The 16,440-nt window shown below is 38.7% G+C and overlaps 2 protein-coding genes and 1 pseudogene across 7 annotated transcripts in view; 2 read left to right on the top strand and 1 right to left on the bottom strand.

Annotated features, from left to right (window-relative positions):
• CCDC82 (coiled-coil domain containing 82) overlaps positions 1–108 on the bottom strand; it is a 33,163-nt gene extending 33,055 nt beyond the window's left edge. For 5 of the 6 annotated variants that reach the window (XM_032426273.1, XM_032426272.1, XM_032426274.1 and 2 more), the window contains exon 1: positions 22–101. The gene's annotated coding sequence lies outside the window, so the exon portion shown is untranslated. Of the gene's footprint in view, positions 1–21 lie in introns of all 6 variants that reach the window. The other variant, XM_032426280.1, reaches the window with a different exon arrangement.
• Positions 109–203: 95 nt separating this feature from the next.
• Positions 204–5,377, top strand: JRKL (JRK like). The gene has a single exon (XM_032426396.1). The coding sequence runs from the start codon at positions 828–830 to the stop codon at positions 2,400–2,402; it is 1,575 nt and encodes a 524-aa protein (XP_032282287.1). The 5' UTR covers positions 204–827; the 3' UTR covers positions 2,403–5,377.
• Positions 5,378–13,643: 8,266 nt separating this feature from the next.
• LOC116645805 lies at positions 13,644–14,897 on the top strand (annotated as a pseudogene).
• The last annotated feature ends 1,543 nt before the right edge of the window (positions 14,898–16,440 follow it).

Genomic DNA, 16,440 nt, shown 5'->3' with positions numbered 1-16,440 from the left:
CGCGCCGCCCCACGCCCTCACCTTTCAAAGCTCCTCCGCCTTTGCCTCCGCCTTTGCCTCCGCCCCAGGTACCCACTCCAGACTGGCGACGCTCCTCCTCCTTCCGGGGACCAGGGGAAGTCCCGCCTCTGGGAGGAGCAAGGGGCGGGGCCGGCAGCGGGAGGGGGCATCTTCCGGGAGCGTGTGCTGGGGGAGGAGCGGTCGCCGCGCGTTAGTCAGGGAGCGGTGCGGGTCCTGGTTCCAATTGAGGTGGGGAGAGGGGCCCGGCGGGCTGTGAGGGGCCGGGAGGACTGTCCAGGCTAAGCCCCGCGCGGGAAAGTGTGGCTTGCGGTGGAAGGGGTTGGCTTCTGGGGAAGAAATCAAACCTAACCGTTCACTTGGGGAAGGGGGCTAGTCCCCGACTCCCTGGTTCTTCCGCTCTCTGCAGTAACTTTGGGGTGTGGCAGGGGCTAGTGACCGGCTTTTACTCCGGATCAGGGCGTGAAGGAGGTTTGTGATCACGATGGGGTTATAGTCTTTAACGCGGCCACTGGGGGAATAAAACAAATGTTTGTAATCCGGATTATCCGCGGTGGCTTGGGGCCTCCTCTACTGCCCATCTAAGTTAAAGGCCTGTTCCCTCAAACTTGCTCCCCTCTCATCTTCCTCTGCCGTCTCTTTGCCGGCCAAGCACATCCGGGGACGGGGCCAGGGCCACCAGGTTCCTGGTAAGGTTGAAAGACTGAGCGTGTAGGACTGTTAAAGTGAGTCTGTGTGAAAGAAGGAAGGATTTTGTAGATTGCTTCAGAGGGAGTGTGGGGTGAGGCCGTGAGTCCCAGAGCCTCAGCATGTCAGGGAAACGGAAGCGGGTGGTGTTAACTATTAAAGATAAGCTTGATATAATAAAAAAACTTGAAGACGGAGGTTCTTCCAAACAACTGGCAGTGATTTATGGAATTGGTGAGACAACAGTTCGGGATATAAGAAAAAATAAGGAAAAGATTATAACTTATGCAAGCAGTTCTGATTCCACAAGTCTTCTGGCCAAGAGGAAATCTATGAAACCATCCATGTATGAGGAACTGGACAAAGCAATGCTAGAATGGTTCAACCAGCAAAGGGCAAAAGGGAATCCCATATCTGGACCGATTTGTGCAAAAAGGGCAGAGTTCTTCTTTTATGCTTTGGGAATGGATGGTGATTTTAACCCCTCCGCTGGTTGGTTAACTCGTTTTAAGCAGCGGCACAGCATTAGAGAGATTAACATTAGAAATGAAAGATTAAATGGAGATGAGACTGCTGTGGAAGATTTTTGTAACAACTTTCGAGACTTTATTGAACGAGAGAATTTACAGCCTGAGCAGATCTACAATGCAGATGAAACTGGACTCTTTTGGAAATGCCTACCATCCAGGACTTCTGTGATCAAAGGTAAATGCACTGTCTCGGGGCACAAGTCAATTGAAGAAAGAGTCACTATCATGTGTTGTGCCAATGCAACAGGTTTACACAAACTGAAACTTTGTGTTGTGGGGAAAGCAAAGAAACCTCGCTCCTTCAAGTCAACTGACACCTCAAACCTGCCAGTTTCTTATTTCAGCCAAAAAGGTGCATGGATGGATCTTTCCATTTTCCGACAGTGGTTTGATAAGATCTTTGTGCCACAGGTTCGAGAATACTTAAGATCTAAAGGCCTGCAGGAAAAGGCTGTGCTCTTGTTGGATAATTCACCAACACATCCAAATGAAAATGTCCTCAGGTCAGATGATGGCCAAATATTTGCTAAATATTTACCACCTAATGTGGCTTCATTGATCCAGCCCTCGGATCAGGGAGTCATAGCGACAATGAAGAGAAATTATCGTGCGGGTCTTCTTCAGAACAACTTGGAAGAAGGTAATGACCTGAAATCATTCTGGAAGAAGCTAACTCTGCTAGATGCACTTTATGAAATAGCAATGGCATGGAATTTAGTAAAGCCGGTTACCATTAGCAGAGCATGGAAGAAAATTCTTCCTACCATAGAGGAGAAGGAAGGCTTGGACTTTGATGAAGAAGATGTTTCTGTGGCTACTGTGGCCACCATTTTACAACATACCAAAGGACTGGAAAATGTGACTACTGAGAACATCGAAAAATGGCTTGAAGTGGACAGTACTGAACCAGGCTATGAAGTGTTAACTGACAGTGAAATCATCAGAAGAGCACAAGGCCAGACAGACGAATCTAGTGAAAATGAGGAGGAGGAAATAGAACTGATTCCAGAGAAACATATTAATCATGCAGCTGCTCTCCAATGGACTGAAAATTTATTGGATTATCTAGAACAACAAGGTGATATGATTCTGCCTGATAAACTCGTGATACGTAAACTTCGAGCCACCATCAGAAATAAACAGAAGATGACAACCTCAAGTCAATAATGGCATGTCATTGTTAACCATTGTTTTGGTAATTGTGTTTGTAACTCTTAATCTCTGCAGTGTGATTTAATTTTCTTTGCGTTCTTAATTCTCAGTCACAGCCCTATGAAATGCAGATACAAAAATGTATCTGAAGTGGTTCGAGGATTATGTTTTGCATCATCTCTGTGTCTTTATTTGTGCAGATAATTGAAAGCTGATTCTGTATAGATATAAATTACATATGCACAGGTATTCATTTTGTAGATCTGCAATTACCCCTTCTATTACAGTGGCATTCCCTAAACTTTCTAAAAAAAAATTACAGATAACAGTGAACAGATTGAGCATTTTCCTGAAATCTGTTGTTTGGTTTATGAGGGCTGCCACAGTAATCTTTTCTTGTGTTAACATCTTAAACATTACGTTTTGTGTATCTGTATACACTGACAGAATGAGAAATATTTTAGATTTCAGGGTGATCTGCAATAATTAAAAGTGAAGTCCAATAATGAGGAAACTGATCAATGAATTATAAAAATAACTTAGAAATCATACTTTTGTTCTCTTACATTTGTTTATGTGGCAAGAGGGGGAGATTTTTCTGGAAATAAATATATAGGAAGTGATTACTAAATTAGTAAGGAAACTATTTGAAAGCTGATATATAAATGAGCTATTCTGTTCTATTCATTTGTAGAAAACTGGGAGTTGAAAATTTGGGGAACTTTAGGTTATTTATACAAGGGGAATAAATAGGCTTGTTTTAATTGGGTCTTATATTATGAATTGGGTAATTATTTATTCGTAATTATAGTACAGGTTTTGTAATGTTATATGTGGTAATATGAACTCCCACCTTATATGTGGGGAAGAATCTTGGGAATTTAAAGTTATGGTTTTTTTACTGTGTACTTGGAAATGTCTATAGTTTGAAAAAGTTTATCATACCTTCCCCTTTTATTTGATATGAAAAGAAAAAGAAATGAGAAGAATAAAGTTATTATTTTTAACAAGCCATAGGTTGTGACCTGTTTTATGAAGAAAGCAGAAATAATTATGGAAAGTGCCAGATTCTAAGGACTTTAATTTACTCTTTTGACACTTGTAAAAAGGTATTCTTTCTTCTAGAATCCATTTAAGTCAGATTTTTGATAAATTTGCTTAGTAAATTTAATATGTTTATTCAAGACATTGAAAAGACTGTGAATATTGATTTAATTTATAATTTAAAAGCAGAAAAGCAGTGGGTCTCCGTATTATTTCATGTTTTGGCCCTTTAAAAAATGTTCTCCATCAGTCATTTTTTTAAAGTTTTAACTGTTTCATTGAAATATTTTGCATTTTATATTTATAGTGCCTTTCTTAGAATTCTAAGACTTCAAGGAGACTTTTAGCTTCCCTAATTTCTGTTATCTTAATGATGTATGTCCAGATTTTTTTAAAAAGACTTCTGTGATGAGAACTGTTTAAAAATTATTGCATGAATTGCCTCAGTGCACAGAGGAAAAAGCATCAGAAATTAACATACATATTGAATCAGACAATTATACATCCTGCTATAAATTCAATTGTATATAAAAGAATTTTTCATTTTTCTAATATGAAAATGTATAAAAGCTTCTTGGGATTTCTGTCTGGATTTGCTCAATTTTTAAAAATTAATCTTGTCAGTGAAATTCAGCTGTATCGTTGCCACCTAGTGGTAAAATTAACATTACTGTTAAGCTGTGTGGTTTTAAATATTAATATCAAGTAAAAGGTTCACTGTTTTGTGGCCTTGAGTGTGAATCTTGTGACTCTTTCTCTAGCCTGTGAGAGACTGCTCTTGTTTTTTAGATTTATAGCTATTTTCTCTTTTCTAAAAGCTGCCAACACTGGTAGGCTGTAGTTCTGTTTTGGACCCTTTTATCCTTAAGCGTAAGTATAAAAGCTGCCAATTATTGAATACCATGTTGTGTTCTAAGCAATGTACTTATATAATCCTCAAATCATGGTGGAAATACTGATGCTCAGCTCATACTCTTAATTGCCGAAGATCACTTGGGTACAGGTAAGAATTTAAGCCCAGATATTTGATGCCAAAAGCCTATGCTTGTATTATCCAACCTAGGCTAACCTCTTAACATTTTCCAGTCTTCAAAATGTATTTCCTGCCACCAGCCCCACTCCCCCCACCCTTCACGGATGTCTGACTTTACTTCTCTGTACACTTGTGGCAGCAACTGCCCTTTCCTTTACTCTTTTATGAAGTTAGTCTTCCTCTTTCATTACCCTGTAGTTCATTTCCGTTTATCCCCAACCTAATAGCATTTGAAACTCGAGTCATCTGTCTTTTGATTTCTGGTTAGCCATGCTCAGTGAGGATCCTTTCTCACTTAAACAATTTAAAACCCACCACTGGGAAAATAAACAGTTCATGAGAACATTTCTCTTTAGTTTATGAGACAGTCTCAAAGAGATGCGAGGAATTGGCACAGTATTGTACCAACGTGAAAGTCTTGCTAGACCAAAGATACTGAAAACCGCTACTATGAAAACCACATGAGTATGTATATACTCAGATCCATATAGATCAAAGGGGGAAAAAAAACAAATGAGATGATAAGGGGAAGAGAAGAAAGGATAGGTTGAAATACAAGAAGAGTTGGTTAGAAAAGAAAAAAGAAACATGTGGGCTGCAGTGAGGTTAATTTTGTAATAATGTGTGTTTCACCATCACAGTCCCAGGCTTACTAATATGTGTTGCTCATTCATAGATGGTCCCTGGAATCTTTGCTTTTCTTCTTTCTTACAGAATGTTTAAAAGTCAGTGCCAAGTTAAATGCATTTGATCACTAGTTGGGAATGGTTAGTGGATGATGACGGAAACTATTTGGGTACTATATCTGTCCCAAAGTCATAAATCCTTAGTTCCTGATTCCTAGTCCCTTAACGTCCCACCAGAGGCTGTTTGGCTTTCGATTCTCCATTAAGAAATTAGCCACAGGGGTACCTGGGTGGCTCAGTCAGTTGAGCGTCTGCCTTCTCCTGGGGTCGTGATCCCAGGGTCCTGGGAAGGAGCCCTTCATCGGGCTCCCTGCTCTGGAGAGCCTGCTTCTCCCTCTGCCCCTCCCCCTGCTCATGCTCTTTTTGCTCTCATTCTCTCTCTCAAATAAATAAAATCTTAAAAAAAAAAATAGAAATTAGCCATAGACTTAGTTTTCTCACCAGTCTTGCCAGGTTTTCCCATTGATGAGCCTCAATAAAACAACAGCTCTCAGAAAACCCATCTGTACATTACGATGTTTCTTTAAACCCATACTCCTAGTAGCCAAGAATTGTATGAGAGTAGGTTTACAGGCAGGAAATTAGGAACTTACTTTTTATGAGAGATTTGGACTTTTTGGGGGTGGATGGTGAGGGAAGTGGAATTCTTTGCCAGGTGTAAATTTAGTGAATCAAAAATTGGTTGGGCCTTACTATATGCATAAGACTACTGGGGGTGGTGTGTTTAGGAAAATAAAAAGAAGAGTGGTTCTTGTCCTTAAGGATCTTGAAATTAAGGTGGAAAAATGACATTTGAAAAAAAAAAAAACCATCTGTTCAATTGTAAACTCAAGTAATACAGCCAACATGATGTGATAAGGACTATGTGAAGAAACCATCATGATTTATTTTGCTTATCCATTCCTTCGCTGGCTTGTACTTTGTATACCGTTTACATTTTAAGCTTTTCTACGTTCTTGTTTTTTACTGATCCCGAGTGACTTCATCCATTTCCATTACCTGCATGCTTAGGACCCCAAATCTACCTCCAGTCGCTGTCTTCAGAAGTCCAAATTTGTATCTTCAATTGAGAAGCAGGATTTAAGTTTGGAAGGGAAATTAAAATTGTTGCTTTTCTTCCCGTCTGTAGTAGACTCTCCATTAAGCATTCTGATGTCAGAGGTACCTGGATGGGCTAAGGAGTTGAAATAGTTTTTTAACTGAATGTCAAATTAAGCTTATCTTCCTTGGTCTAAAATAGCAAAACAGATAATTATCTATTTTCTTATCTCTGTCCTCTTTCTTAGTTAGCCTTTTCTGATGTACATACATGCCTTTGCCTCTGACCATTCCTTCCCACAGGCAGCCATAGTGCTTTCTGGTTTGGGTATCCTTGTTGCTACTCAAGTATTAAAATTTAGTTTGTCATGTTCCAACCCCTAACCTCCTTAAATGACCATCATTTATATTCTTTACACCAACCATATGCCTTAGAAATGTACTCTGTGTTCCTCAGTTTGGGCAGTGGCAACTTCCCATAGTAACTAGGCTTATGCAATTAGAAGCGGGGTATGGAAGAATGCCCAAAGGGTACCAGTCGCTGGGGACACCTAATAATGCGAAAACTAGTGTCCGTAAGACCTTGGAGCCTGTAAGACTTGTAATATATTGTGAAGTGATTTTTGCAATCTGTGTCTCTTAATACTGGATTAGGAGATGAAGGCTCAATGCAGAGTAGTAGACATTCAACAAATGTGTACTCAGCAAACACTAATTGTATACTTTCTCTGTGTAAGACATGTGTTAGGCAATGTATGGGATACATGGATAAGACTATCCGCTTCAAGAGATTTATATTAGAGACATGTAGAAAAGGGAGAGAATTAAGTGTTACAGTGTTGATGGAATGCAAAGAAAACACTCATAAAATCTGATATGACTGACATAAAGCAGTATAATCTGATAGGAGTAGAGTCATAACAATTGAGTTGGTCTTGAAAAGCAACTGAATTTTTCATTTCGGTTTTATTTGTCTTCAGTCATTGCCAAATGTCCTCCAGGGGGCCAAGTCATCCCCACTTGGGAACCACTGCTGTAGAGCTACGGGATCACAGGTACTTGGTTTGCTTTCCAAGTTACTGAAGGTAATATTTATAAAATATTTCTACCACTATCCCAAATTACACAGCCTTTGGTATTTATTTCCCTGATGCCCGCTTCCTGATCACTGATTTAATGCCACACACTTGAGATTTTTGTCAACAGCGACACCGCACTTCAAGGTACCCATTTCTCTATTGATCTGGGTGACTCTAGCTAATGAAACACACCTCAGAATTTTAGAGATTTACAATAATGTTTTTCTCTCAGCAGTTTTGTGATGATAAAGGACTTAGTTGGAGCATGACTCTTCTTTAAGTAGATTCATGGACCTAGGCTCCTTCTGTCCTGTGATTTTGCGTTTGCTAGACTCTTAAAAATCTTCTGCATCTAGTTAGCAGATGGAAAAAGAGAGAGAATGAAGAATATACCCTGCTTCTTAGAAACTTCCTTTTCTCAGAAGTGATATACAATTTTTCAGTTCACATCCTAATGATAAGAACTAATCACCTGGCCCTACCTTCATACAGGCAATGCTTGGGAGTGACTCCCTAGCCAGGCAGCTGCTTCCTAGTGACAACTTCATACTCTGGAAGGGGAAGGCACACTTTAGTGGAAAATTAGCCCTTTCTGAAACAAAAACAGTGGCAGTTATTCTTATAAAATCATCTAAGGAGCTTTAACAAAGAATATCAGTGCATGAGTCCTACTCTAGGATCTGATTTAGTCTACGGTAGTTATAATGGGTTCTTGTTTTTTGTGTTTTGTGTTTTGTTTTCAAGTTTCCACATATCTCTCAATATGCAACCAAGGCTGAGAACCACAAGATTATGAATTTGCAAGGTGAGCAGAGTAGAAGATGTGGAGACAAGAGACTAACAGGCTCCTCTGATGGACCATGAGGTCAAGCCTATATATAGCGGCAGAGTAGTAAAGAAGCTAAATAAGAAAGCAAATTAGCATGTATATGCATCTGTGTATCTTTGTAGGGGTAACTATGATATCAGAGGAGAGACCATGGAACTTGGAAGCAGAAGACCAGTGTTTAAGTCCTAGTTTTACCATTTTTCAGTTCCAGAATTCCTAATTGGTTCTTTTTCATAAGTGCCTATCCTTTCATGTATAAAAAAATCTTATTATTTAAGTGTATTAATTTTATTTATTTGAAAGTTACAGTTTGAATTCTCGTCAATCTCTGACCGTTCTCTAACATCTACTGAATTTGTAGTCTTTCATGGAGTTGGTACTATGCCAATACTTGGACATTGTTAATTGTGCCTTCCTCATGGAGTTGAGATTACCTGAAAGACTATGGTCTCTGCTTATACAGCACATATTGTGGGAGGTATAGAAACATGCTAAAGTTTGGTCCGAGCCATTGATAGTGAGAATAGGAAGTGGACATTATAACCTGCCAGATGGCGACCTTGGGAGTTTGTTTTCTGAGCTTGGATGCTCCCCATTCCTTCTGACTTTACCAGCTACCAGGGGCATTGTTCTATTAATTACCCCAAGCTCCTTCTTGAACACAGGCATAGATTTCTCCTGTGCCTAGCCTGGAAAGTGGCAGTTGTGTGCCTGGATCCTTACATCAGGCCTCTTGTTGGTTTTATCTGGACTTATGCTTCCAGCTTTCACCACTTTATTATGTGGAATACAATTTTCTTCTACATGATTTATGGCTCTCCAAAAGTTTATCTTCTTGTTTTTAGGATGGCTATACTTGCTTCTTTTAAAATTTTATGTTTTTTTCTTATAATGTATGTGATTGATATAAGATGAGAATAAAGCATCTAATGTCTCCATTTATCCTGATATCAGAAATCCTAGCAGTGTGATCTTGGGTGAATCTCTAAGTTTCTCTGAGTCTCATCTCTAAAATGGGGATAATAATACAGATTGTTAAGAGGAATAAATAAAATAACGTACAATACTTTGTGAACGAATGCTAGTTTTTATATTATCAGTAGGAAGGATTAAAGGACCGGAGGCATCAAAGATGAAGAGAAGAGTGGGACAGTATGATAATTGAAACAGTAGGAGTTTGTGGTTGAAGGGAGGGATAATAGAGGTAAAGATTTGCAACTTTAGGTATTCACAGTGTGTTGAGGCAATGTATACAATCAGGCTCTGGCATTTCTTTTTCAATGCACTACACTGCTTTCTTTTGTTATTGTATGATATGGGGACTAACTCTTTATCATGTATTCATTTGTTCATTTATTAATTCATCTCAAATATTTATCTACCTATGAATATTTACCTCCTTCATAACCAAAAAAATTAAATAATCATCCCCTAATTTCTTCTTGCAGATTTGTGTAATTGTGAACTTGGAATTAAATTCTTAGGTATTTTGTGTGTTAGAAAAATGACTCGTAAACAAATAATGCAATATATGTTAAGAAAGAAAAAAAGAAGAAGAAGAATGTAGCAGGAGGGGAAGAATGAAGGGGGGGAAATCGGAGGGGGAGAAGAACCATGAGAGACGATGGATTCTGAAAAACAAACTGAGGGTTCTAGAGGGGAGGGGGTTGGGAGGATGGGTTAGCATGGTGATGGGTATCGAGGAGGGCACGTTCTGCATGGAGCACTGGGTGTTATGCACAAACAATGAATCATGGAACACTATATCTAAAACTAATGATGTAATGTATGGGGATTAACATAACAATAAAAAAATTAAAAAAAAAAAAGAAAAATGACTCGTATTTTAGGTTGCTATACTGCTTCGTTGATCAATGAGAGATGATGAAGAGAGATGCTCAGCAAGATTGATGATTTTTGATGAGTAGCATTCAAATTGGTTTTAAAAACCAGAATTATTTTGAGGTTATCATTTAGAAATGCATGTAGTATATAATATTTATTCATTGATTTATATAAATACATGGTACAAATACTCTTGTTGACACATAGTTAAGATATTTATGTATAATACATATTTTATATTACTTAGAGATGATTTGATGGCTTTAAAACAGAAATCAAATACAAATAAAAGTAGTTAAAGAAAAATGTTCAATAATGATTATATTCTAAAAGTATTAAAATATCCAATATAGGAGTTTTATTTTGACTGAGTTTTCATAAAATCTCTCCCAATGTAATGGATGTTTTCTTGAATTGCAAAGATGCCTGGTCTTTAATAAGTTCTTTTAAAATTTTTACAGATAGATGCATTAACATCGATCATATACTCTCTACCTTGACAGAGTCGCCTTCTAATCAAGCTATTGTCATCATTCTTGCTTAAAAAGCTGGAATATATGAATTTAGCCTAATTAGGATATAATTAGGTTAAACCTGATTTGGGTTGACAGAAAGCCCTGCAGGAATTCTAAAAACAAAATTAAATTTCAAGGATTCAACATATTTCTTGTTAGGTCATAACAATATACAAAGTTACATAGCATTTTTAAAAGCATGATACACAAAAGCTTCAAAATAAAAGTAGACATTCATGACATTTATTTTCTGTTTGTCAGATTATTAATAGCACTTAATGGCATTTTAAAAAATGAACTAACGGAAAAAAATCCAAGCATGAATGACTGATAAATTCTATCATCTAATGAAATAAAATTTATTAAAGATGACTGTGGACTTTTGTCCACATCTGTTCAACACAAAATGTGTGGGATGGAGAAGAATGTGGTTTGTGGGAGCCAATGTAGAAAAGGCTATGAATAGTTTAATATCAACCAGTAATTAATGAAGTGTACATTAACAACATAATAGTGAATATTTACAGAAAACTTACATATGCCAGGAATTGCTCTAAGTTCTAGGAATTTAGCAAGAGACAGCTATGTATTGCTCTTAGTCCATGGTTACAACAAATTATTTTGTTTATTTCCCTGTGGATCAACTAACAACAAGGAAGTAGTTTGTAGCTCAATAAAAGACTTAACTTGGTGTTAGAATTGTCTCCAGATATAATGAATTCCCCCAGAAGTATAGAGTTTTCTATCATTAGTAGAGCTAAAATTTTGATTGACTGCCAGATCACTAAACTGTTAGCGAAATGGTTTGGTCACTATACTCGTTGTGGGATGAGATCCCTTTTCAATCCTGAGGTTCCGTGATTCACTCACATTGAAGGGTTGTAGGGAGAGCACTGATCAAATTACCAAACAGGAATAAATATACTTTCAGAAGCTTTCATTTACACATTCAGTGAATATTTACTCAGTGCTTACTACATAACAGACACCGTCTTTAACCCTTAGGTATCTAGCTTTTGCAATAAGTATAATGAGTTTTGGAATATGTCTTTTCTTTGACTTCTCTAGTTTCAAAGAACCACATTTTGCCATCAAAATATACCCAATTATAGAATCTAAAAAAAAATTAAGGGGAATCCAGAAAGAATTAGACAACAAACTTAACAAGACAGATAATATGCTTCTCTTTCAATAACCTTTTTTATTGAATTTCACAGGGATTTGTGGTTGTTTCTGGCACTTAGGACAACAGATTGACCTTTTCCTCTCTTGGCTATTTAAAATTACTAACTATGCTACAGTAACAATAATGGTATCATTTACCATGTGCAAACCACCCTTCCAAATGATTTACATGGATACAATTTATTCTTCGCAACAATATTGTGATATCATGCAGGTACTATATGTCATAGTATCTCTTTTACTGAAGAGGAAACAGGCATAGAGAGGCTTACTAACTTACCTAAGGTTAAGCAGGTAGTAAGAGATGATACAAAAAAGCTGTGTATTGTGCTTATTTTCTATTTGGAGTTATAAACTATGTACCATATAACCTTTGTAGATAAGAGAATCTGTATGCCTGGCCCACTTAATTCTCATTTGTTATTGCTTGGCAATTTTAATATATGAGAAAAGGAAAACAGATATAGTAACATGGAGGAATTTATAGTGGAAGTTCATAAATGTTTACAACACTAACCTGGCTCTCTTTCTGACTTTCCTTCATAGACTCCTCTTCCTCTTCCTATTGAAATTGAAGGTATATCTTAGCATTCTGTGTAGCTCCTCTACCCTGCTCTTCTCCTGTGCCACATAATCCCTGAATAGTCTTGTCACAGATATGGTTTCTATCACTAGTCTGAAGTTTTATAAATCTCAACTATACATTTCCAAGTAAGGCCATTTTCCTTTGTTCCATCTAGATCAGTATATCCAACAATTTAGGTAAATCGAGGTTTTGAATTGTATTTTAAACTGTAAACATTTTCTTTTTATCTGTAAAGTTAATTTTTACAACTAGGGATGACATTTAGCTATTTCTCTAATTTTAAGAAAATCTACATAATCTTTAATTTGAGCTATCTCAGTGAGATCATAATAAGCTAATTATTACTAAGATAAAATTAACCCCTTATGTCAACATAGATTGCAATTAATGTGTATAACAGTTTTCTACAATAAGTTTTCTAACAAATGTAATTCCCTGAAATATATTTTCAAGCCCAGTTTTACAAAGCAATGTTTGGATTTATAATCAAACATTCAGCATTTTTTTTTTTTGCCATTTTTGAGAAACAGATCTAGAGGCCAATCTCAAATTGTGGTGGCACAAATAAGCATTGATTAGTATTTTATGATAACTCATGTAAATAGTTACCAAACCTCTCTTTTATCTAATTAACAACATGTAATGGTTTTTTGTGAGACTCATATTCTTAAAACATCTGTGATAATAGATTTCCATTGGAATTTCTAATTCAAATGCTGAGATGTACATCTTCTGACTCCTATTAAAATTTTTAGTCAAGGTGCATTAGAGAATTTGTAGTTGAGGCTTATGATTCTCTTTTGCTTATTGGAAACAAGGGGAGGAATAAGGAATATCACATACTTCATTTATGTAGTATGAAAACCAGAAATCAATAGAAAGGACTAAGCCATGAGTTGTTTTACAACCCACATATAAATTCATTCATTCATTCCATCATTTATTTGACAAAGATTTAAAAAGGATATGCATAAGGCTAATTGGGATAGTCCTTGTCAAGGAATTCAGGGTCATAACTGTATTTTCAATATTAAGATCATGTTCACTAGCGTTTTCCACATCCCACAATAGAATTTTGGACCCCACAGTTAATGAAAAGGTCTTGTTAAAATCTCTTAAAATGTAGTAAGTATATTATTAGATGACTAGACCATCTAGATGTATGCACTTTATGCAGTTTCCTTTGAAACTAACAATGTGATAATAGCGCTCCAGTTGATTTCACACTACTCTGAATAGCCATTAAAAAGTACTACAGCTGGCCCTCTGTGCACCAGCCCCCCCCCCCCCCCCCCCCCGCAGCTCTGGGTGACACGTCTCCAATAACAGCTCTGGTGGGGAGCTGCAGCTCCCTGCCTGCAGGGAGGTGCCAGGTGCCCCTCAGCGCCCGCCCTGCCGTCCCACCCCACTGCCCGAATGAAGGCTGTGGGTGATGGCGGCCTGGAGCCTTCTGCTGCCCAGGCAAGCCACAGGGAGGGTGAGCTTCCACGTGAGGGACTGCTTTTCTCCTGTCAGACATAGGCCTATGGCTCATGGTCAAGGAGAAGGGCAACCTCTGAGAGTACTGCTTCACCAGGAAAAAGGCTTGTCCAGATGTAGAACATGCAAGCAGGCATTTTACTGCAATGTGGAGCGTCAGAAGATTGGCTCAGGCACAAGCTGGAATGTTGTTTTTGGGGAAAACTGGCATCTCTCAGAGACTGTAAGTCTGACTGCAAGGATTCTGGCCAACCAGAAAATCCACCCAGAGAAAACTCCTTCAGAGACATTGTTAGCTGCGAAGGAGTTGGCATCAATCTGGGTAAATCAGACAATGAGAAGAGGACTTGATTCCGAGTGACATTACTGCTCTTCCTCACTTTTGCTCCAAGCCCCTCCAATCCCTGACAGTGACAGCTTGTCGGTCCTCTTTGCACAGGGTAGCTGTAACGGCTTCACAACGGAAGATGACGAGCTTTCTTGTTTGGGATCAGCAATATTTCCTGAGGTTGCGCTAATGAATCATAGTTGTTGCCCCAATGTCATTGTGTCTTACAAGGGGACCCTAGCAGAAGTAAGAGTGTACAGGATATCAGCCCAGGAGAGGAGCTTTTTACCAGCTACATTGACCTCCTGTACCCAGCAGAAGACAGGAATGACCGGTTAAGAGATTCTTCTTTACCTGCTGCTGCCAGGAGTGTACCACCAAAGACAAGGATAAGGCCAAGGTGGAAATCCAGAAGCTCAGCGATTCCCCAGAAGGCAGAAACTATCCATGACATGGTCAGATGTGTACACAGTGTCATCGAGGAGTTCCGGAGCGCCAAGCACCACAAATCCCTTAGTGAGCTGCTGAAGATCTGAAGCCAGGAGAAGAGGAGCTCCGTGTTTGAGGACAGCAATGTGTACATGTTGCACGTGATGTACCAGGCCACGGGTGTCTGCTTGTGCATGCAGGACTGGGGAGGAGCCCTGTGATATGGACAGAAAATCATTAAACCCTACCGTAAGCATTATCCTCTGTACCCCTCAACGTGGCCTCCTTGTGGTTAAGCTGGGAAGGCCGTACAGGGGCCTGGGAACCAAAGCTGTAGGAGAGAAAGCCCCGAAGGCCATTGTAATAATGGAAGGAGCTCAGGCAAAGATCATCCCTACATTTCTGATATCCAACGGGAACTTGAAAGCCACTGAAACTATGCCAACATGTTAGTGCTTATTTATTTATTTATTATTATTATTTTTAAAATATTTTATTTATTTATTTGAGAGAGAGAATGAGATAGAGAGAGAGAGCATGAGGGGGGGGAGGGTCAGAGGGAGAAGCAGACTCTCTGCTGAGCAGGGAGCCCGATGCGGGACCCGATCCCGGGACTCCAGGATCATGACCTGAGCCGAAGGCAGTCGCTTAACCAACTGAGCCACCCAGGCGCCCTGTTAGTGCTTATTTAAATGCTAGTGCAGAAACCTTCAAGGATTTGAATATTTCAAATCATACACATCATTCTCTCATTTCTGTGAAATCACTGGAACGAAAACACTTGCCCTTAAACCTTACACGCGGCTTACCTGGAAGTTGGTCTTAATCTTTAATCTTAATACCAAAATAATTTTTTGAACGCTTTTTTTTTTTCCCTAAGAGGTATGGCATAGTTTCATATATTATCATATACTTTGGACAGATTGAACTTAAAAAAAATGTGATTCTTTTCCCCTTCATGCTTATTTTTAATTTTAATTAATAGATCTTATTTTTAGAGCAGTTTTAGGTTTATAGAAAAAGTATGCAGAATGTACAGAGAGTTCTCAAAAACCTTTTTCTCTGCTGCACCCCCTCCTTGCAGTTTATGCAATTATTAACATCTCCCTTTAGTGTGGCACATTTGTTATAAACAGTGAACCGATAATGATACATTATTATCAACCAAGGTCCATAGTTTATTAGGGTTCACTCTTTGTGTTGTACAGTTCTAAGTGTTTTGACAAATGCATAACACCATGTATCTACCATTATGGTGTCATACAGAATTGTTTCACTGCCCCCAAAATTTGGTGTTCCATCTCTCTCTCTCTTTTTCTAAAGATTTATTTATTTGGGGGGGGCAGCGGGAAAGAATCTCAAGCAGACTCCCCACTGAGCATGGAGCCTGGCTGGGGGCTCAAAGTGGGGCTTGCCCATGGGGCTCGATCTCACGACCCTGAGATCACGACCTGAGCCAAAATCAAGAGTCTGACACACAACCGACTGAGCCACCCACCCAGGCGCCCCTGGTGTTCCATTTCTTAATCACTCCCTCTTTTCCTTGCTGTCTGTGAACCCTTGGCCACCACCAATCTTTTTACTCTCTATCGTTTAGCTTTTTCAAGAATGTCATATGGTTGAAATCATACACTGTAGCATTTATACACTGGCTTATTTACTTGGCAATATGCATCTAACGTTACTCCATGTCTTTCCATGGCTTGATAGCTCATTTCTTCTTCTTTTTTTTAAAGATTTTATTTATTCATTTGAAAGAGAGAGACAGAGCACAAGCAGGGGGAGAGGCAGAAGGAGAGGGAGAAGCAGACTCCACCCTGAGCTGGGAGCTCGATGTGGGACTTGATCCCAGGACTTGGAGATCATGACCTGGGCCAAAGGCAGACACTTAAACATCTGAGCCACCCAGGCGCCCTGATAGCTCATTTCTTCTTCTTCTTCTTTTTTTTTGATTATATATATATTTTTATTATGTTA

This window comes from Phoca vitulina, unplaced genomic scaffold, assembly GCF_004348235.1.
Source record: "Phoca vitulina isolate PV1807 unplaced genomic scaffold, GSC_HSeal_1.0 scaffold34, whole genome shotgun sequence".
In the NCBI taxonomy this organism is placed as follows: domain Eukaryota; kingdom Metazoa; phylum Chordata; class Mammalia; order Carnivora; family Phocidae; genus Phoca; species Phoca vitulina.
Note: the sequence above shows the minus strand (reverse complement) of the source record. Positions and strands in the feature narration are given on the sequence as shown.